Source organism: Diuraphis noxia, unplaced genomic scaffold, assembly GCF_037042655.1.
Source record: "Diuraphis noxia isolate RWA-SAM2 unplaced genomic scaffold, SU_Dnox_SAM2 contig0001, whole genome shotgun sequence".
In the NCBI taxonomy this organism is placed as follows: Eukaryota; Metazoa; Arthropoda; class Insecta; order Hemiptera; family Aphididae; genus Diuraphis; species Diuraphis noxia.
The window spans coordinates 13303262-13322471 of NW_028301711.1; the positions used below are offsets into that span (position 1 = coordinate 13303262).

The 19210-nt window shown below is 27.1% G+C and overlaps 3 protein-coding genes across 5 annotated transcripts in view; 1 reads left to right on the forward strand and 2 right to left on the reverse strand.

Moving 5' to 3' along the window:
• Positions 1-2374: 2374 nt before the first annotated feature.
• On the reverse strand, positions 2375-2755 carry LOC149059787 (uncharacterized). Its single transcript, XM_089226125.1, has one exon. It carries the CDS (start codon positions 2753-2755, stop codon positions 2375-2377), a length of 381 nt encoding a protein of 126 aa, XP_089082251.1.
• Positions 2756-7849: 5094 nt separating this feature from the next.
• LOC149059788 (uncharacterized) lies at positions 7850-16318 on the forward strand. Of its 2 annotated transcripts, XM_089217119.1 has the most exons (13): positions 7850-8173; positions 9926-10144; positions 10609-10709; positions 10796-10870; positions 12124-12242; positions 12710-12809; positions 13637-13943; positions 14025-14191; positions 14327-14603; positions 14685-14851; positions 14994-15288; positions 15370-15536; positions 15679-16318. In XM_089217119.1, the coding sequence occupies exons 2-13, from the start codon at positions 9947-9949 to the stop codon at positions 15944-15946; spliced, it is 2241 nt and encodes a 746-aa protein (XP_089073245.1). In that variant the 5' UTR covers positions 7850-8173; positions 9926-9946; the 3' UTR covers positions 15947-16318. The 2 variants fall into 2 exon arrangements, with proteins under 2 accessions (XP_089073245.1, XP_089073246.1); XM_089217120.1 differs by lacking the exon at positions 10796-10870.
• Positions 16319-17115: 797 nt separating this feature from the next.
• LOC149059789 (uncharacterized) overlaps positions 17116-19210 on the reverse strand; it is a 28233-nt gene continuing 26138 nt past the window's right edge. For both annotated transcript variants that reach the window (XM_089217122.1, XM_089217121.1), the window contains exon 3: positions 17116-17463. In XM_089217122.1, coding sequence (XP_089073248.1) covers positions 17322-17463 — 142 coding nt within the window. In that variant the 3' untranslated portion in view covers positions 17116-17321. The remainder of the gene's footprint in view (positions 17464-19210) is intronic.

Genomic DNA, 19210 nt, shown 5'->3' on the forward strand with positions numbered 1-19210 from the left:
GATATTATATTATAACATTGGTTCTTGGAACATTTGTATTGATGCATAACCCACATCCTGTGCACACCTATCAATGATCTTTTATGGTCATCTAACCACATGATTTCGTGTTGCCCTAACGTTAATTATTTCCACGAAATGCTTTCTCTCCTATAATTATAATTACAAAGTTGGTCGCACCCTACCCTGTGAACTAGACAATGCGGGACGCTAGACCATAGCAATTGCAAAATCTTTAATGAGTTTAGTCTTTCTTCTTTTATTGTTGATCTTAAATAGCCCTTAATTCTCTTAAGTGTAGAGAATGATATTTCAGCTGACAATTTGTATAGAATACCAATATAAGACATACCTAACCTCTGTCTATAATTAGATGCTATCTTATATATTAGCTATTATCTGTTATTATATCAGGTTAATTTGATAGTAAGATAGGTATATTAGAATACGTCATCTCATTGCTATAATTCTATTCAATTCCTACATTATTACGTTTAACTCGAGATAAATCAAATAGGTATGTCAACCACTTTGGGATTTGCATGTCCGTGGCATAAGCATTTCACCAAACAGTTAAACGGTGCATTGGTGTTGGAGTCGGCGGAAGTACCTAATTAATTCTAGTGACATGACATTTAACTCGGATTTTTCTGATTTTTTATTTACATCAACAATTGATTGAGCTGAGGAAGGTGCAGTACATTGAATAGAAGTAGAACGATTATTAGAAACAGTTGTATCATTTGAACATTCTAATTTATTATCTTCAATACAATTAGGGCCATTAGGGGTGATGTTGTTTATTAGTTTAAAAAAATTATTTAACATACGTATTTTACTAAGAAAAATCACTTATTTTTCTTTTTTTTCGATTGCACGTTTTCTTACTTGTGCTCCGCTAATATGTCGTTTTTGGTCCATTTTTACATAAATGTCGAACACCAAATAATATATAAAACGCACTACTCTCGCTCGTGTAAAACCTTTAATTACAAATTACAATACCGTCAACTTACTAACGGACGAATTTTCGATGCTCGTAACGGGTGAACAAAAATACAAATACATGAACGACGATTATGGTCTGCGGACTTGCTAAATTAGTAAATTTAATTATTATGATTGTGAGTGCGACTATGGGCATTGTGCCCGCACAGTGAGTTATCGTGGTCTGCCGTCTGTGCCTCTGTGGCTACTGGCTACACACAACCACACGTCAAGTCGTATGCGTCCGGTTCTACGGAAAAATAACAATTTAAAAATAGAACGCGTTTGTCGATAATCTAAAAGATAAAAAGACCGCACAACAAAACGCATTGAATTTTATTGTTTCAAATTTTCTATATCTACTTGTATAAAAATAGCATCAGGATAGTATGCGATGCCTACACTTCTAACGCCTTATTCGGGGCCTAGTGATATATCGCACCCCGGCGACTATAATGACACAAGTCAAAAATTTGGCTTTTTGAGATAATAACATCATACAAATTATTTTTTTTCGTTTTATATACTGTTAAAACGACACAACTCTAAACAGGATTTATCTATGTGTTTTGATGACTTGTGTCCCTATAGAATATATTAAACCAAAATAAAATTTTTCGTAAAAACTGGCATAACTCCAATATCAACCATAAGATACCGGCTATTTTTATTTTAGATTAGAAATTACATAATATTATCTTAACTGTGCATCATTAGTATTGAATGTTATCTATATTAGGTAAGAACATTTTGTGCCCCGTGGCCTGTTTATTAAGGTGCGTCCCCACTGGCGTGCGGCTAAGCCGCGCGGCTTTGCTGCTCGGCTTCAATATTTTGATGTAGACGCGAGGCCGCGCGACTTTTGAAGCCGATCGGCCGAAGCCGCGGGTTCCCGATAGTTGTCGGTAAACATCAAAAAAAGCCGCATGGCATATTTAGTGGGGACGTTGGCCGATCGGCCAAATGATGATTTTTATATAAAATTCTATTGTAATTAATTTAAGTCATTTGATATTGATGATATTCCCTAATTATTAAAAACTGATTTTTTTAAAAATATAATTTCTAGAATTATTTTAATTAAATATAATTGGTTTGGAAGTCTATCTAGGTATGTGTTTTGCACATATTTCAATGTTTTTTAATTAACATTTTTGGTTTTATACAATGTTTATTGTTTGAAAAATAGTTTTTTCGAGTCGTAGGTATTCAGACTGACTGGATGAACTGGGAGTACAATTATTATTACTATCACAAGCATTTGGTGTAAATATGTAAATTTTTAAAATGATTGTATTTACATATATAGATTATTTTTGTCGGAATTATACAAAACGAGTTACTATTATTTTTGATTAAATATCTAAATCATACTTAAATGTTTTTCTCAATAATTAATTATTAAAGAATAATGGACATTTCGCGAAAAGTATAATATAGCCAAACGATCTTGAGCAGGTATTGCTTTTCTAAAATTAGTGTCACTTTTCGTGATACTAGGAATTATCATGTTCAGCAATTCATCAAACTGAGACGGTGACATCCTAAAAAAGTTTCTGAAACCTCCATTGCATCTATATTCTAGATTTAATATATCAGAATCATCTGATATTAAATCGGACAAAAGATGACTTGTGGTGTAGATTTCACGACTTTGAAGACTTGGCCGTACCCAGAATCTTCGTGGTTTCGCTTTTTTTTTAATTTTTTTATTCGCAATAACTATGAACGCGGCGGCAGCCAATAAAGCGTCCTGGTCGCACGACATTTTAATGAAAACTAAATAAACTAATACTGATTTATATTTTGTTGCTGGTAAAAAGCCGATTGTAGTGGGGACGGGTATGCCGAGCGGCTAAAGCCGAGCTGCCAGGCCACCCGGCTAAGCCGCGCGGCCTAGCCGCATGCAATGGAGACGCACCTTTAGGTTTTACTTTGATTATCCACTTCTCCAATATCTACTGATTAAATTTTTGTCATGCGTTATAATCTGTAATAATATTATAACGACAATATAAATAGTTAGTTTCAATCGTGTGTATATGTGTAGTCGTTGTTTCTACATAATAGCCGTAGTTACCGCCGTTAGTTCTTATTTTTTTTAGTGATTTGTAATTTAATTAAAATATTTTAAAGTTATTTTTTTACTCGAATATGGCATCTAAAAATGTTAATGAGTATCTTGAAGAGTTAGTTAGTAGTGATTTTGAAGACAGCGGTATTTCTGATTGGGAACCGTATAAAATACATGGTAATATTCTCGCATATGATACGGATGACGAAGAAACTGCTCTGTAGGCAAAATCTGATTCCACCTCTATACCACGAATTTTATAACTCACTGTAATGTAATCCAACTGTAATGTAAGTCAACAACTTGTAAAATATTATAATATTTTTTTTTAAACCAAATTACATAAACTGACACAACTCAAAATTGTTTGACTTAAGTCGTATTTTATTTTTAAAACAAATTACATAAACCGACACAACTCAAAATTTTTTTTTTAATAATTATGTTTTTAAATTTACAGTTATATTAATAAAATGTAAAAAATAAATAAAAAAAGTTGGTATAATTTCGGTAACTATTGAACGATTGGTTAATTTTTTATTTACATTATAAGTTACAAGCCAATTTAAAAATCTCTCTGCTGAAAAAATACCGGTTTTGACTTATGTCATTATAGTCGCCGGGGTGCGATATATTGCTGACGTATGCTATTTAATTTATCTTGGTCTTAGAAAATTATAAAAGCGACACGACCAACGTTAATTTTAAAATTGTAAATTTTATATACCTAATAATAATATTATAATGTAAACAGTATATCGTAAAATATTCATAACTCGCTTTAAAATTAAAATATAATAAAAAGCCCTCCATAATAAAGATACCTTAAATTTTAATAAGAGGTCAACTCACTATACAATTTTAAACTAACGGAGCTAAACGTAATCTGCTAAGCGTAAAATTTGTTATGCTATGCACTTGTAAGACGGAGACAACACATGCGGGTGTTGCGTACTACGTATGAACATTTTGAATATTTCATGGCATTGTAATGGTTCATAAATTATTGTCTAACCGCCAAGCTCACGACATCATTATACCGGCAAGTATTTCTTGTTGATAATTGCGCGATGAGATTAGTACAGTTATAAATTGTATAATAAGCTGTGTCTGAGGTACACAGACCGTGTCTGCCCGTGTCCGTGTGGTGTGTAGTGTGTAGATAAAACGTACTCTGAGTAGGGATGGCAACGATTTGTCAATAACTTCATCCGATACCTATATATTGATATTTTTATATCGCTAGAGGACTTCGATAAATATTCACTTATTGGTAAATTTTCGCTATATAACCGATATATCGCAATTTCATATATGAAAATGAAATTTTTTTTTGTCCTTTTTTAGATAAGATATTAAATTTGTCTTCTGTTTGACATAGGTCTATAATATCGATAAATATATAGTTAATATACACATTACACAGTGGCGTATTTTCAGTGAAAAAATAAATTTTTTGACAATTTTTCCCGCCCTGTGCCCCTGTCCAAAGCTGCCGATTGGACGTAATATTGGGTAGAACACGATTGCGTATGTTTGTAGATGGGTTAAAAGTACCTTTCAGAAAAAAAAAAATAAACACGATTGCGTATGAAATTGTATGCAACGTTGTCAAATTTACCATATTTCATCATATATAAAATAAATAATAATATAATAAATATCGAATACATTTACAGTTCTATAATAATACATAAAAAAAAAATAATAATAAAATAATAAATAAAATGAGATTAACTTAATAATATAAAGAAATTAATAAATAAATAAATTGTCAATTATTATTTTAATAAAATTATCGTAAATAAATAAATAAATAAAAAAAAAATATGTGAAAAAAGGACGTTGCATCAACGTAATCGTTCTATTTACTTAATCTATACATTTACAACTTACTTGATAATTCGATTGACAAAAAAATATAATTTCATAAAATAAGACCGATTTTAATTCAGAAACAGTTAAAAATCCAAGCAAGTCTCAAAAATCCAACAAAAAAAAAGCACTAAAAATTAAAAAAATCATTTTTATTTCGTTCATAAACAGTCCAACGTTAATAATGTCTTTTCTATTTTTTTATTACAATATTATCTAAATTAAAAAGAAAAAACAAGTACCTAAAATGTTATTTTACAATATTAATTAATATAAAATAAGTATATTTACTAAAATTTCAAAAATTACAAATAAATTTCAACGGGCCCGCCGGCCCTTAAAGTATTCGGGGCCTTGTACTAAAGGTCCATCAGACCCCCTTGTGGGGGCTCTGTATATCGGTATGAAAATTGGCAACAACGCTTAAAACTTCGTACGCAATCATGTAGTTAAAATATAGGTAAAATCGTACGCAATCGTGTTGCTTAAAAAGGTAATGCCAATAACGAACGTACGCAATCGTGTTTTACCCTTAATATTAATATATCAATTACCATAACTGATAATTGATAATATGATAATATAACAATTAACATTTCCTGCATAAATTTAAATATTTTATTAATTGTTTTTTATTTAAATAATCATAGGTTCCAAATGTTATTGCATAATATAAGACCACTATAGATTTGTATAGTATGAAAACCTAATTTTTTATATTATATAGTTGAATTACAGATGAATATGAATTTGTTATGGCCTTATATTTATAGTTATTAAAATTGGAATAGCCAGTGATATTTAAACTGCTAGGTATATTTTAAAGCAACATTTTATTGAGTATGTCTAGATGAGTAATATGATTACATTGGGAATCACAAATTTGTCCTGTGTAATAATGATTAAAATGATTAAATAGCAAATACAATTATATGTTTGCAACTTGTACTTTGAACCTTGTACCTTGCCAGTTCCCAGATTTTCATTGGCATTCTTTATTACTAAAATTATTAATTTATTTATTGTGTACAATTTATTTTATACCACATTAAATTATTATCCATCAACTATATGTCAAATAAGTAAAGTGTGGCAACATTTTGACAAAATTAATAAACAGTCAGCCAATTGTAAAATGTGTAGTAAATTTTGCTCAACTTCTGGGAACACGTCCAATCTACATGCACATTTAAAATATATTTATAGTCATAGTGCTATAGTGCTTCATATATAAACTTTGATCTAGAGCTTAAGTTATAACATGATAGTTGATAATTTATACAAGTTTTAATTATTTTGAATTAATAGGTGTAGGAAACAAAAGTACTGAAATAATAGAAACATTAATGTATTTTATATTCAAAGACAGTGCACCATTTTCTACTGTTGACAGAAGTGGTTTTAAATACTTTATGAAAGTAGTTTGTCCACTATATAAAATACCTGCCAGAAACACTGTGAAGAATAAATTAGACCTCAAGTACACCTTACCCAAGTACAAATAGTTTAAAAATATGTTAAAAGATAAAAACAATTTTACACTTACATCAGATATTTGGACTGACATACAAATGAAAAGTTACATCGGTATTACTATACATTTTTCACAAGACACCAAATTTATATCTGGTAATATTTTACATGAATTAAAAAAATTACCTAATTACCTCTTTAAAAAAAAAATATTCTATGGAATTTAGGTACATTAGGCGTATATGAACTCGACCAAGCTCATGCAACAATAAATATCAGTTAGTCATTTGAAAATATTTTATTAGAATGGGAAATAACTAAAGAACAGATAATTGCAATAGTTACTGATAATGGTATGATAAGTTTGACTTCATTTAATTTATTTTTTACATAAACTCATGATATTATGTGTTGTAACTTGTAGGGGCCAACATTAAAAGAGCAGTGTCTGATACTTTTTCTAGAGAAAAATTGATACCATGTTTTAGCCCATACCATTAACCTGATAGCTAATAGTGTTGTTCCATATTATGTTCTCATTTAAAATTCTTACTTTTGGCTTGTTTAGCTGTATGATTATTTGGCAAAACCAGTTGTTGAGATAAATGCAGAGCCATTAAATGTTTGGGAAGTTGATGTATGAAAACGATGTATCCCTATCTACATATATGAAATTGCTCGACAGAAACTGAGTATTGTTGCCACATCAGTTCCTTCTGAAAGTCTTTTTCTAAGGCTGGCAATACTATTTCAAAAACAAGAAATAGATTAACTGGGAAAAGGCTTTCGAAATTAGTGTTTATGAGCTCTTTAAGCGAGAAAAACTGGTTCTAAACTGATTTTCAATAAAAAGCAAATTTAAAAAAAAAACTGATTTTTAATGATTATTTTATTTCTAAAAATTATAAGTTTTTGGTTCTTCGACTAATTGACTACAAAGTATAAGTTGACAATATTCTAAAATCATAACTGTAATTATGATTATGAATATGAAAACTATTTTAATAATTAATTATTAATTAACAATTATATCATTTTAAAAAAAATGATAATTCTGGTCGATATATCGATATATAGGGGATCACAATATATGGTTATCGATAGTCAACGGATAAAATATCGATATATCGCAGTTGCTACGACTTTAATTTACCATCCCTAAAGGGGGTTCCCCCCTTAACTCTGAGTCCGATCTCGGACTCCTTTGTATACTCGGCGTCACTTCAAATATGCAGTGTTGCCTTTACAGTGTTGCCAGTGTTGTTGCTCGCTCGCAGCGCTTGACAAAAAAAAAAACGATAATATCCCTCGACTTGTTATGTAAGATGTAACACCACCTCGAGTCGGTTCACACTAGGCCACTAGAGTACTATGGAATAGATATTAAACCTACCCATGAGAGTAATCACTCTTATCACTCTCAGTCACCCGAGTGTCTAGACACATTCATTGTAATTATAATATTAAGTCAATTTTTCTTGTTTTTCTAAATCATCGATAATTAAGATATGAATAAGACATAACGGTCTCATCAGCAGTTGTAGTTAAAAGGTACAATTGAGGCCAAATAAGTATCGAGTGTCGACTATCAATTTGAAAGCATTGATAAAAGAGCCTTAATGCCTTCCCCTCCGGGAACGCGGCCTCAAATGTATTTAACATAGTCGTGGCTTATCCATATTTTTTTTTATCTTTACTCTAAATGTACTTTATGGATATACGGATCACGGATAGTTCATTTTTTTAGATATTTACTCAATGACTGTAAGTACCTAGTTTTTTTTCGGATATTAATTGATTTATGCATACTTTTTATTTAATATAATAAATTAATAAGGAATTATTTACTTTATATAAGAAAAGCTTTTGCTGAAGCACAGAACATATTAGTTCTAAGGTCGGAAGTAGAAATTTTCAACTTACTTAATTACAAAATATACAAACTAGATAATAAAATAATATAACAACAAATTTTATATTTTTAACATAAAATAAAAAAATAATTACAGTTCTTTTTATATTACTTTATTTACAGATAATGTTTTTATACAAAATTACACTAACTCTATAATAAAATAACAAAATATATATTATATGTTTAGCAATATTTATAATTTTCTATTTTTTGTATGAAGAATTTACAAATTTTGATTGCTTCTGGTTAAAGTAGTATAAGTTCTAAATCTTATAAATAAGTTTAACAAATATTCATGAAGGAATTGTTCAAAAAATGTTAAAATTACATTTAACATTGAAGTTTTGAGTTATCGCCCAAATTTTGGTAATGTTGCTAAAGTAGAAAAACAATTTGAAGTTATTAACAATGAAAATTTAGATATAGAACTGTGTTGGTGTGATTTTAAGTATGTCAAAAAAAGTTCATCAGATAATATTGTGGTAGATCTGCCATATCATATGCATGTTTCACAAGAATGTATTTAAAACACTTCATGTTGAATTAATCACATATAATGTAAAAGCATTTCTTTTTGGTAATTTTAATTACCTGTAATTGATTGCATCAATGGGTAATGGATTAATTTTAATTACCTCCTGCTTCTCAGGGAATATTGTTTTCAATTCTTCAGCTGATATTTTGCTCAGGGTAGTCAGTACGTCTAAGTCTTCCAAACAGTTACAGTTACCATTCTGATTTCGTATAGATTCAAATACATTTTCCCAACAATTTTGATTTAATCGCCTTGTCATTAGTTAAATCTCTTCATCATATTCTTTTGTTTATGTATCATATAATTTTATTAATACTACTATTAAAATCATCCAATCTGTTAGTGCCACTTCCATTATGTTCTATGTCATGGTTTAAACCATATTATTGTATATAATATTCAAGATAATATGCTGTAGAGTCTTGCACATAATATATTTGTAATAAATATGAATATATTTAATTGTAAAAAGAAAACGATAGGGGTACTTTTAACTTTAAAAAAAAAAAAAACTGTTATTTATTTGATATTATGTTAGTTATTACAAGTTGAAAATAATACGTCCAAAAGTGTAACGAAAAATAATAAGCTATTTCTGTTACCTAAAATCTGAATTTGGATGTTGCAATAACCCGGGTAGTACATATATGACCAAATCAGATCAAATCAAATAAACCTTTGCTTATTATTATTATGTTGACTTAATTATTAATGCATAATATAGGTTAGGTACTGCATGAATCAATGATTATGCACATTATATATGTATAAACAACTTTATTTATATAATTATATAAATAGAGCAGACTGCTCACTCTGTAAGTGACCTAACGACACAGTTTTCTGATCAATACAATTGTACATAGCTTATAGCTTTATTTTTGAACCTTATGTTGTGATTGTGATCTGATCAAAAAAGTCTGCTAATTATGTTGGTTTAATTATTAATGTATGATATACTAGGTAAATTAATTAATAATTTTTTACATTATAATGTTTACTTTATGTATCTAATGTTATTCAGAAAGAATATTATGCCATTTTTTATTTTTATTTTTTGTTTTAGAATTGAAATTCATAATTTAACATGTCAACAAACAGAAACTCTAAACCTAAAATGTTGAAATCAGAAGATACTATGTCAACCATTAATACCGGACATACTGTACGGCCTTCAACACCTGATCCAAAATGTTCAATTTGTCTTGATGATTTACACAATGAATGTCATACAAATGCATGCAGGCATTTATTCTGTTATGAATGTTTAAAAAGATGGTCTGATGTAAGTTTAACTAAACCTTAATAATTTTTAAGTGCTAAGATTATGTTTATATTGTTTAATAAATGATTTAAATAGAAATTGAATATAAGTATACAGTTTTTGTTAGAATAATGTTTTTTTTTTTCATTATAGGTGTGAAAATTAAGATACATTTTTTTGTTAAGCCATTTACTTAATTTATCACTTAATTTTAATAAACATTGAATGTTTTCTAAGTAATTTAAATTTATAAAAATGGATTAATACAAATTTTAAAAATAAGACGACTGAACTTGAATTTAACTTCAAAAAAATATAATTTTTGTCATCTGAAGTCTTTAATAACTAGTACAAACAAAAAAATTTAGTATGATTTATTAATTGTTGTAGTTAATGTGTATAATATAATAATTAATTTGATTAATTTAAATTTATTTAAAAAGTCTTAATCATAATGTTAATATTTTCATATGTTTATTGTTTAGATTGCACAGTTTTGTCCATTATGTAAGAAGAATTTCAGTCACATTCATCATTCATTTAATAATCTTGGCCTCTTTGAAACATATGATGTTCTTTTACAACCGTAAGATACACATAACTATAAATCATTGATAATTTAATATAATGTTTATATTTACGATATTTTTATTACATTGTCTATTTTTCTAGGCCAACGCAATATTATGAAATGTTTGATGATGAAATGTTAGATGATGAAATCCCAGATGAGATAATAGTTGTAAAGTAAAGATAGCTTCAAATTTTTTAATTACTTTTTGATATTAAATGCATGATATAAAAAAATTAACAGTTAATACAATGTACATTTTGCTTTTATCAATGTACCTACATGTTATAAAAAATAACTATATTCTTTCAAAATAAAAGTAGGTTCATCAAACATTAGACGATAGCACAAACTGAGTTTGCACGTGTATTTCACATATCTACATACTTTCGCTACCTGCAAATCATTCATGCATTTATTATCTGGTGTACATTTGTTCTGAATTGAGCTTAGAAGCAAAATTCATTTTTATTATTTTAATAGTAATAACTAATAAACATATCAAATGATTTCTTCTTCTTCATCAAAGAACTTCTTATAATGTGTTTGAGCGAGTATTATGTGTTACAGTTAGACAAAATTAAATTTTATGACAGCTAGAAAATATTCAATAATATTTATAGACTAGCTGATCTCGAGATCATCTATATCTCACCCATAAAAAATACTAACTCTTGTAATTTATTAATTTACTTATATAGGTGCTTTAATTAGGTAAAGTTATGTATCAAATAACAACTCTAATGTGGTACAATTTAAAGCAGCTTTAAAACAAATTTGTCCTAACTATGAATATTGAATTCGAATTGTTATAGTAAAAAAAAAAAATGTTATCCCAAGAACATAGTGTTTATCATTCTAATGTTGTATGATACACAATATTCTTTGTTTAATTTTCTGGCGCTTACACAAATCTGGTGTGCCATAATGGTCATAATGGTCGGACTTCCCACGTATGCTGTAAGAATAATTGTTGTTCTACCAAAAAATCTGTGCATTTTCGTCAGCATTGATTGCATCCCAAAAAAGAATGTATTGCTCAGAACAGTTTCGCCTAGTTCAACCTGATAAATGTCAATCGCTCGGTTTAAACTTTCAAATACATATTCACAGCATATCGGTGAAAGAGACATCAAAATTTTAAGATATAGTTGTCCTCATTTTCCAGAACCATAAGTCTGTTCATCAAACTAACTTTTTGTTAGTTTTGAAAACTATAAATACGTTTTGCAAATTAATGCTGTGATAAAGGTAGTAAACGTCTATTGTTTATTTACTTGTTACTGGATATATCATCCTCATTGAAAAATGATACCAACCAAAATAAGATCAGATATTGTAATGCATATCATATAATATATGAAATTTTTGGATGTTTATGTTTTATTATCAATGTTTAATGATATGATTTTATTTTGAATATTTACAGTGAAGACTTAATAATGGTGAGTACCATGCGGGGTATATTTGGCGACAACGGATTAGGAAGTAATCTTGATGGCGTGGGTCAAATTCATCGTATGCCTACTATAAATACACCAATCAATGGTATTTATTATAATTTAGTATAGTGGCCACCCCCATATGTTTGCTCCATCCTACAAATGTATGACAGCAATATGTACATTTTTAATAATCCAATTTAATTAATTATTTTTAAAATTAGAATTAATTAACGTGTTTGAAATATAGAAAGTATGATTACTACCTAGATAATCTTGGAGATTTTGGAATCAACTATTAGTTTATTACCATTTTAAAATAGAAAAAAAACACAGGTTTTAAAAGTTCTTTAATTGAATTTTAATCAAAATGCTAATAAAAGCCTTTGATATGCCCTGTAACTTACCTTAAAATTTTAAATTAGTACAATTTTATTCTATTTTTTTTTTTTACCAGAGTAAAATGAATTACAGTGAACATAAAATTTGCTATATTTTTTTTGTAAGACGGAGACAACACACGGTTGTGGCATATCTTAGTTTATACATCTTATAATTTCCTTTATCTTTCAGGTCAATCAAGAAGAACACAAGTGTATGTTACTAATTTATGGGCTGAACCACTAATAGATAGAGCTAGCCATATTAGTGATATTACCTTAGCTTTCTATAGGTAAAATTTAAATAAACAATTATTATCTATTCAAATTTTTATTTTTATTTTTAAATAATATTGTATAATACTTATATTTTTATTTTATATTATTTAATGTGAAATATGTTAAAACAAAACACAAAATAATTTATTATAATTTAATTTAGGTTACTTAATACTTATTATTTTATGATGTTTTTGTCTAATTTTAATAGTAGCCTATACAGTCAGTAAAAAACATAAATATTTTTTTATAATTTAAAATCAATGTAATATTGTGTTGATATAATATTGTACAATGAAATTATTTTTACAATAATAACTATTATCCATAGTTTTATTTAAGTCCATATTTACAAACATGTATAAAAACAATTTTTTCTAAAATCTCTTTATCGCCCAGTTCTAATATCTATTAACACACAATAAAAATTTAAAAAAAAAAACAATAATTTAAAAATATGTCAGTCCCCTATTTATTTCTTCCTCTCTGACCCACGAGAAACAAAAATACTACATATGTCTCATGTTGGCTATTTTATGATTTTTCAATTATTATTTATGTTATGAGCGTGTAAATTATAATTTAAAAATGCTTATAAATTGTATACAAACTAAAATATTGTATTCATAACATAGGGACATAATGTCAGCTTTAAGTTTGATAATAAGTGAATGCAATCTAATATATCAAAAGTAACAACACAGGTTGAGTTTTTGCTTAACATACATTTGGTATGTTGTGTGTGAGTTAGAGATTAATACAATTAATACATATTCACCCTCCCTGGAATTTATTTATTTATGATTTATATTTGATACAATGCATATTTTTATTTTTTCAGAGATAATCCAGCACAAACGAATAGATTACAATTATTTATCCTCAGAGATATTGTTGCCATAAGAAATGCTTTAAGATCAAATGGTCATTATAGATATTCCCCAGTAAATACTGATATTAATATGTCAAATTTGATAATGCAATCACTTACAACTTATGAAATAAGAGATCTACATACACTTATCTTCGTAAGGGAATTTATGAACGAACATGCTGAACATTTTTGTCATGAACTATACAATTTCGCTAATAGTTCATTTGAAATTTTTAATTATGATCTCAATGTTCAATATACTCAACGGCCGCATGTAAGTAGATTGATTGTAGAATAAACAAAATATTGCAAGTTTTGAGTTAATATTAATTTAAAAGTATGAACATTTTCTTAGGATCCAAATACAGTGGAAATTAACGAAATCAGTTATAATAACGATGAAACTAATATTGAAATTCTAAGTGAATCCTCCAATTCTATAGAATCACTTAATTTTCCATCTATAGACCAACCATCTACATCTACCGGAATTCGACATTCATTAAATCGACCAAACAATAGGTAAGAAAATTAATGTTTCAAATATTGTTGTTTATGTAAAGATACTATTGGTATATTCGTTAATCGTTACTTTTGGGTAGATTTAATTTAGAGATGGCAATGTGTATGCTTACTGACTACTAATTATTGTTCTAGTTTTCAATCTGTGAATGAATCATTATTTGCAAGAAATCATTCTTCGTCAGATGATGATGATTCAATAATTGCTTCTCGTGATTCTCAAATATCTCGTACAAAATCTCAAGATATTAATGACAAAAGCGATAATGATATAAAAAATAAATCGAAAATTGATTATACATTTTCTCAATTCTTCCCCGCTGAGAATGTTGATAACAAACAAAATAAAAATAAATATACGTTTGACGCTTTCGACTGTAATCTCAATGTTCAACATACTCATCGACCGCATGTTAGTGGATTGATTGTAGAATAAACGATATATTGATAGTTATGAGTTAATATTAAATTAAATATTTGTACATTTTCTCAGGAAACAACTACTATGGATATTACCGAAAATAGTTATAACAACGATGAAAATAATATTGAAATTCTGAGTGAATCTTCCCAATCCATAGAATCGCTTGATTTTCCATCTATAGACCAACCATCTACATCTACCGGAATTCGACATTCATTAAATCGACCAAACAATAGGTAAGAAAATTTATGTTTCAAATTGTATTGTTTATATAAAGATAATATTGGTATATATTTGTTAACTGTTCCATTTGGGTAGAATTTAATTTATAAATGGCAAAGTTTATGCTTAGTGACTTATAATTTATTATTGTTCTAGTTTTCAATCTGTGAATGATTCATTATTTACAAGCAATCATTCTTCCTCAGATGATGAAGATTCAATAATTGTTTCTCGAGATTTTCAAATATCACGTACAAAATGTCAAGATGTTAATAACAAAAGCGATAATGATATAAAGAATAAATCGAAAATCGACTATTCATTTTCTCATTTCCTCCCCATAGAGAATGTTAATAACAAAAAGATTAAAAAAAGAACAAAAAATAAAAATAGTTATACGTTTGACGCTTTCGACTGTAACCTCAATGTTCAACAAATTCATCGGCCGCATGTTAGTGGATTGAATGTAGAATAAACAAAATATTGATAGTTATGAGTTATTATTAATTTAAATGTATGTACATTTTTTCAGGAACCAACTACTATGGATATTAACAAAAATAGTTATAACAACGATGAAAATAATATTAAAATTCTGAGTGAATCTTCACATTCCATAGAATCGCTTAATTTTCCATCTATGGACCAACCATCTACATCTACCGGAATTCGACATTCATTAAATCGACCAAACAATAGGTAAGAAAATTAATGTTTCAAATATTGTTGTTTATATTAAGATAATATTGGTATATATTTGTTAACTGTTCCATTTGGGTAGAATTTAATTTATAAATGGCAAAGTTTATGCTTAGTGACTTATAATTTATTATTGTTCTAGTTTTCAATCTGTGAATGATTCATTATTTGCAAGCAATCATTCTTCCTCAGATGATGAAGATTCAATAATTGTTTCTCGAGATTTTCAAATATCACGTACAAAATGTCAAGATGTTAACAAAAGCGATAATGATATAAAGAATAAATCGAAAATCGATTATTCATTTTCTCAATTCTTCCCCGCTGAGAATGTTAAAAAAAATAAAGTAAAAAAAAAAAATAATAAATATAATAAAAGTAAAAACAAAAGAATAAAAAAAAATGAGTAAAAAAAACAAAATGAATTAAAATAAAATAAATAAACAAAATGTCAAAAATTCCTAGTACCGCCAAAATTCAATCATATTCAGGATCATCCTTATCTTAAGAAGAAACAGATACTACTTAACAGTTGTGATGTATCGATAAAATATTATGAACTATAATGAATTTGTCAATAGAAAGTCAATTCTGTTGTTGCTCAATTAAATATAATTGTAATATCAGTGGTAGATTTATGAGCATAAATTTGTAGAGTTAATTATTATTTAATTTATTTTAAATACTTAACTAAAATGTTATAAGTTTATTTATTGCACAGTATTATATATTTTATTTGTGATATATGCATAATGCATTATTGTAATCACAGTAGATATTATTATAGTCAATCTAAGTAACAAAAATAGATAATTTATGATTATATTTATGTTCTAATTGACTTTGTGTGTTTTTTGCTAACTAATTTATGATAATCTTAATACATCATGTATAAAATAGATTAAATCAAGTGTTTTGAACAATAATATAAGACTATTTTCTATTTTTCAAAAACTGTGTTTTCTATTTAATGTTGTATTATTCTTTGTTGTTACAAATATAAAAAAATATATTAAGTGTAACGTGACGGAATCTCAAGCCTCAGAGATAATGCATGAGCATGAGTGTGGCTAGGTTTCCAAAGATGAATATTAAGTTTCTTCCATCATAACACAACAACGAAAAATATCCTTAATTTTATGTCCTCCTATCAAAATTATAATTCTCCAAATATTTGGCCCAAGCTGTGGTCGTGTTGGTCACTTAACTTTTAAATATTAACATTGTACCTCTTATCTCTTTTTTCTCCCTTTGTCATCAACCTTTCTCCGGGCTTTAGCTACATAGGAAAACACAAGCATAAATGCTCACGTTCGTGAAATTATCAAATGTTTAAACTTATTGTAATTTCGTGACAATTTTGTATTTCTGCTTTGGTAATTTATATTCAAGAAGCAAGCAAACTATTGAGGAAGAATTTAATAATAAATAATTTAATTTATTTCTGTAAGTTTTAAATTTTTGTAGGATACAATTTTAAACATTTTGAAACACAAAAAAGAATCTTAATTCAAAGTTAAGGAATATATAGAATTAAACTTAGAAAATTTGTATGCTTATGGTAGTACAAATATACAAAAGTACAATTAGTTAGGTATACAAAAGTTTCTTAAAAAATAAAATAAAAAACGAATGATAAATATGTCCACAAGTTAACTCTCATAACTACTAAACTAAGTATACAATAATAAAAAAATATCATTGTATGACAAAAAACTACAGCTGATGATAACAAAAAAAAAAACTTTTAAAAGATTATAATTCAAAATATGACAAACAAATTATTTAGGTCATTACAATGTAAAATCTACTAGGGTCGTAATTACCAATACGTTTATGCATGGCCTCATGATTACACCACTGATCCTTATTATCATAAAATCTACCGCATGTTGAGCATAGATACAGTTGCTCTTCTGGAACGAAACTAGAAAAAAGCGAAGTAATGTTAATTAAGAATATATCAATTGTATATTATAAATTGCCATTATTTCAGAATAGAAGGAAGTTAAGATTCTTAATGTATGTAACTTGCAATATTTCATAATCATTTACATTTATTGATATGAATAATTCCAAAATAATATTTTTTATTTGGATATGTAGTTACTAAATACCTATAAAATAACTGCAGCCCTTCTGTACAGTAGACGTTGTATGGGTCACTGTAATATGGATGTGTTATAATTAAATTCAATGATATAAAATTATTGTACACAAAAATTGATTCTAAATGAAGACGGTCTGTAAGCCTATGTTATAATAATATTTTTAAATCACAAAAAAAAAAAAACTAAAATGATATTTTAAGTTAAAATACGTATTATCTAACTTCGATCGAATTTGAACTTAAGATATCAGTTAAAAATACTGTGTTAATATAATATTTAAATTTTTCTCTACATTATGAACTAACCTATATGAAACCTTGTCAGCATTTTAAATTCTCTGCTATAATTATTAGATATTTTATATATTTTCATATAAAAAATAAAATTAAAATAAATGCAAATTTTCGAGAATTTGATTAATTTTGTCAAAATTTTAAACTTAAATGTTAATAAAAATCATACCATTGTATCTTATATACTTTTGAACTGTTATTATAATAATTTATAAGGACCTTGATTTACATTTTAAAGGGTTTAAACCCAGAAGAAAATATATGTTTCAACATTTAACAAAAATAAGTTTAAAAAACAGGTAAGTGGATGTTGCTCTGCTCTCTTACTTTAAACAATTATAAAAAAAAAACGTGCCAATGTAGTTTAAATATTTTACAATTGCTATATTATATCAACATATGGGAACCTTGTATTTACATTTTCAAGTGTTTTGACCCAACAAATACAATTTTATTGACATTTATAGAATCTAAAACTAAAAAATGGAAAATTTAAAATGTCTATCATTAACTTAAAAATTGTTGAAATATCTTGAAAATTTTATCAAAGATAAGAATTAATAAAATAAAAATATGGTGTAAATTTCAAATTTCAAATTTCTATAGTTATTGGTTTTAGAAAAACAAAATAGGAATATTGGTACAAGAGAAATAGAATGAATATCCAATGTTATAATTCAAATGCTCCTAAAATTTAATTTGACTTTCCGGTAGAAATTTTTTATTTGATAAAATTGGGCAAATTTATGAAGAATCTTGAATTAAATATTCAAATCTTAGATTTAAAAAGATACTTTTTTAACTCAAGAAATTGCAAATTTTCGTGATTTTTACGTATTTTGTAAAAATTTGAACTTTTAATGCTTATTAAAAATAATTGTGACTATGTACTTTTTATATTTTTATTTTATTTCTTAACTTTTTTTTAAATATTAAATTTTATTAATTAACATTGTAGCAGTAAATTAGGAGCCTTGTATTAAACTTTGAAGCTTTTTTACCAAACGAATACAATTTTGTTGTCATTTATAAAAAAAATAAACTAAGATTGAAAATGTTTATAAATAAAAAGATTTTAAATATTTTGAAAATGTTATGAAGAATAGAAAATACCAGTTATTCCTTATGTTTGTTTGTTTTTCCCGGTGCTTTTAAAAACTACTAAGTATTTCAAAATTTGAGCTCCATAATGCATCAACTCATCAACTAGATTAACTTTCCAACCGGAAAAGCTATTGAAGTTGAAAATCGAAGCATTTATTATTTCAAC

What these genes read in the sequence shown, in the direction of transcription:
- LOC149059787 (XM_089226125.1), bottom strand. Translation starts at nt 2,755, where the DNA reads ATGTCGTGCGACCAGGACGCTTTATTGGCTGCCGCCGCGTTCATAGTT.
- LOC149059788 (XM_089217119.1), top strand. Translation starts at nt 9,947, where the DNA reads ATGTCAACAAACAGAAACTCTAAACCTAAAATGTTGAAATCAGAAGAT. An exon ending in AATATACTCAACGGCCGCAT is followed by an intron (nt 13,944 to 14,024) that starts GTAAGTAGATTG and finishes ACATTTTCTTAG; the next exon opens with GATCCAAATACAGTGGAAAT. An exon ending in TTAAATCGACCAAACAATAG is followed by an intron (nt 14,852 to 14,993) that starts GTAAGAAAATTT and finishes TTATTGTTCTAG; the next exon opens with TTTTCAATCTGTGAATGATT.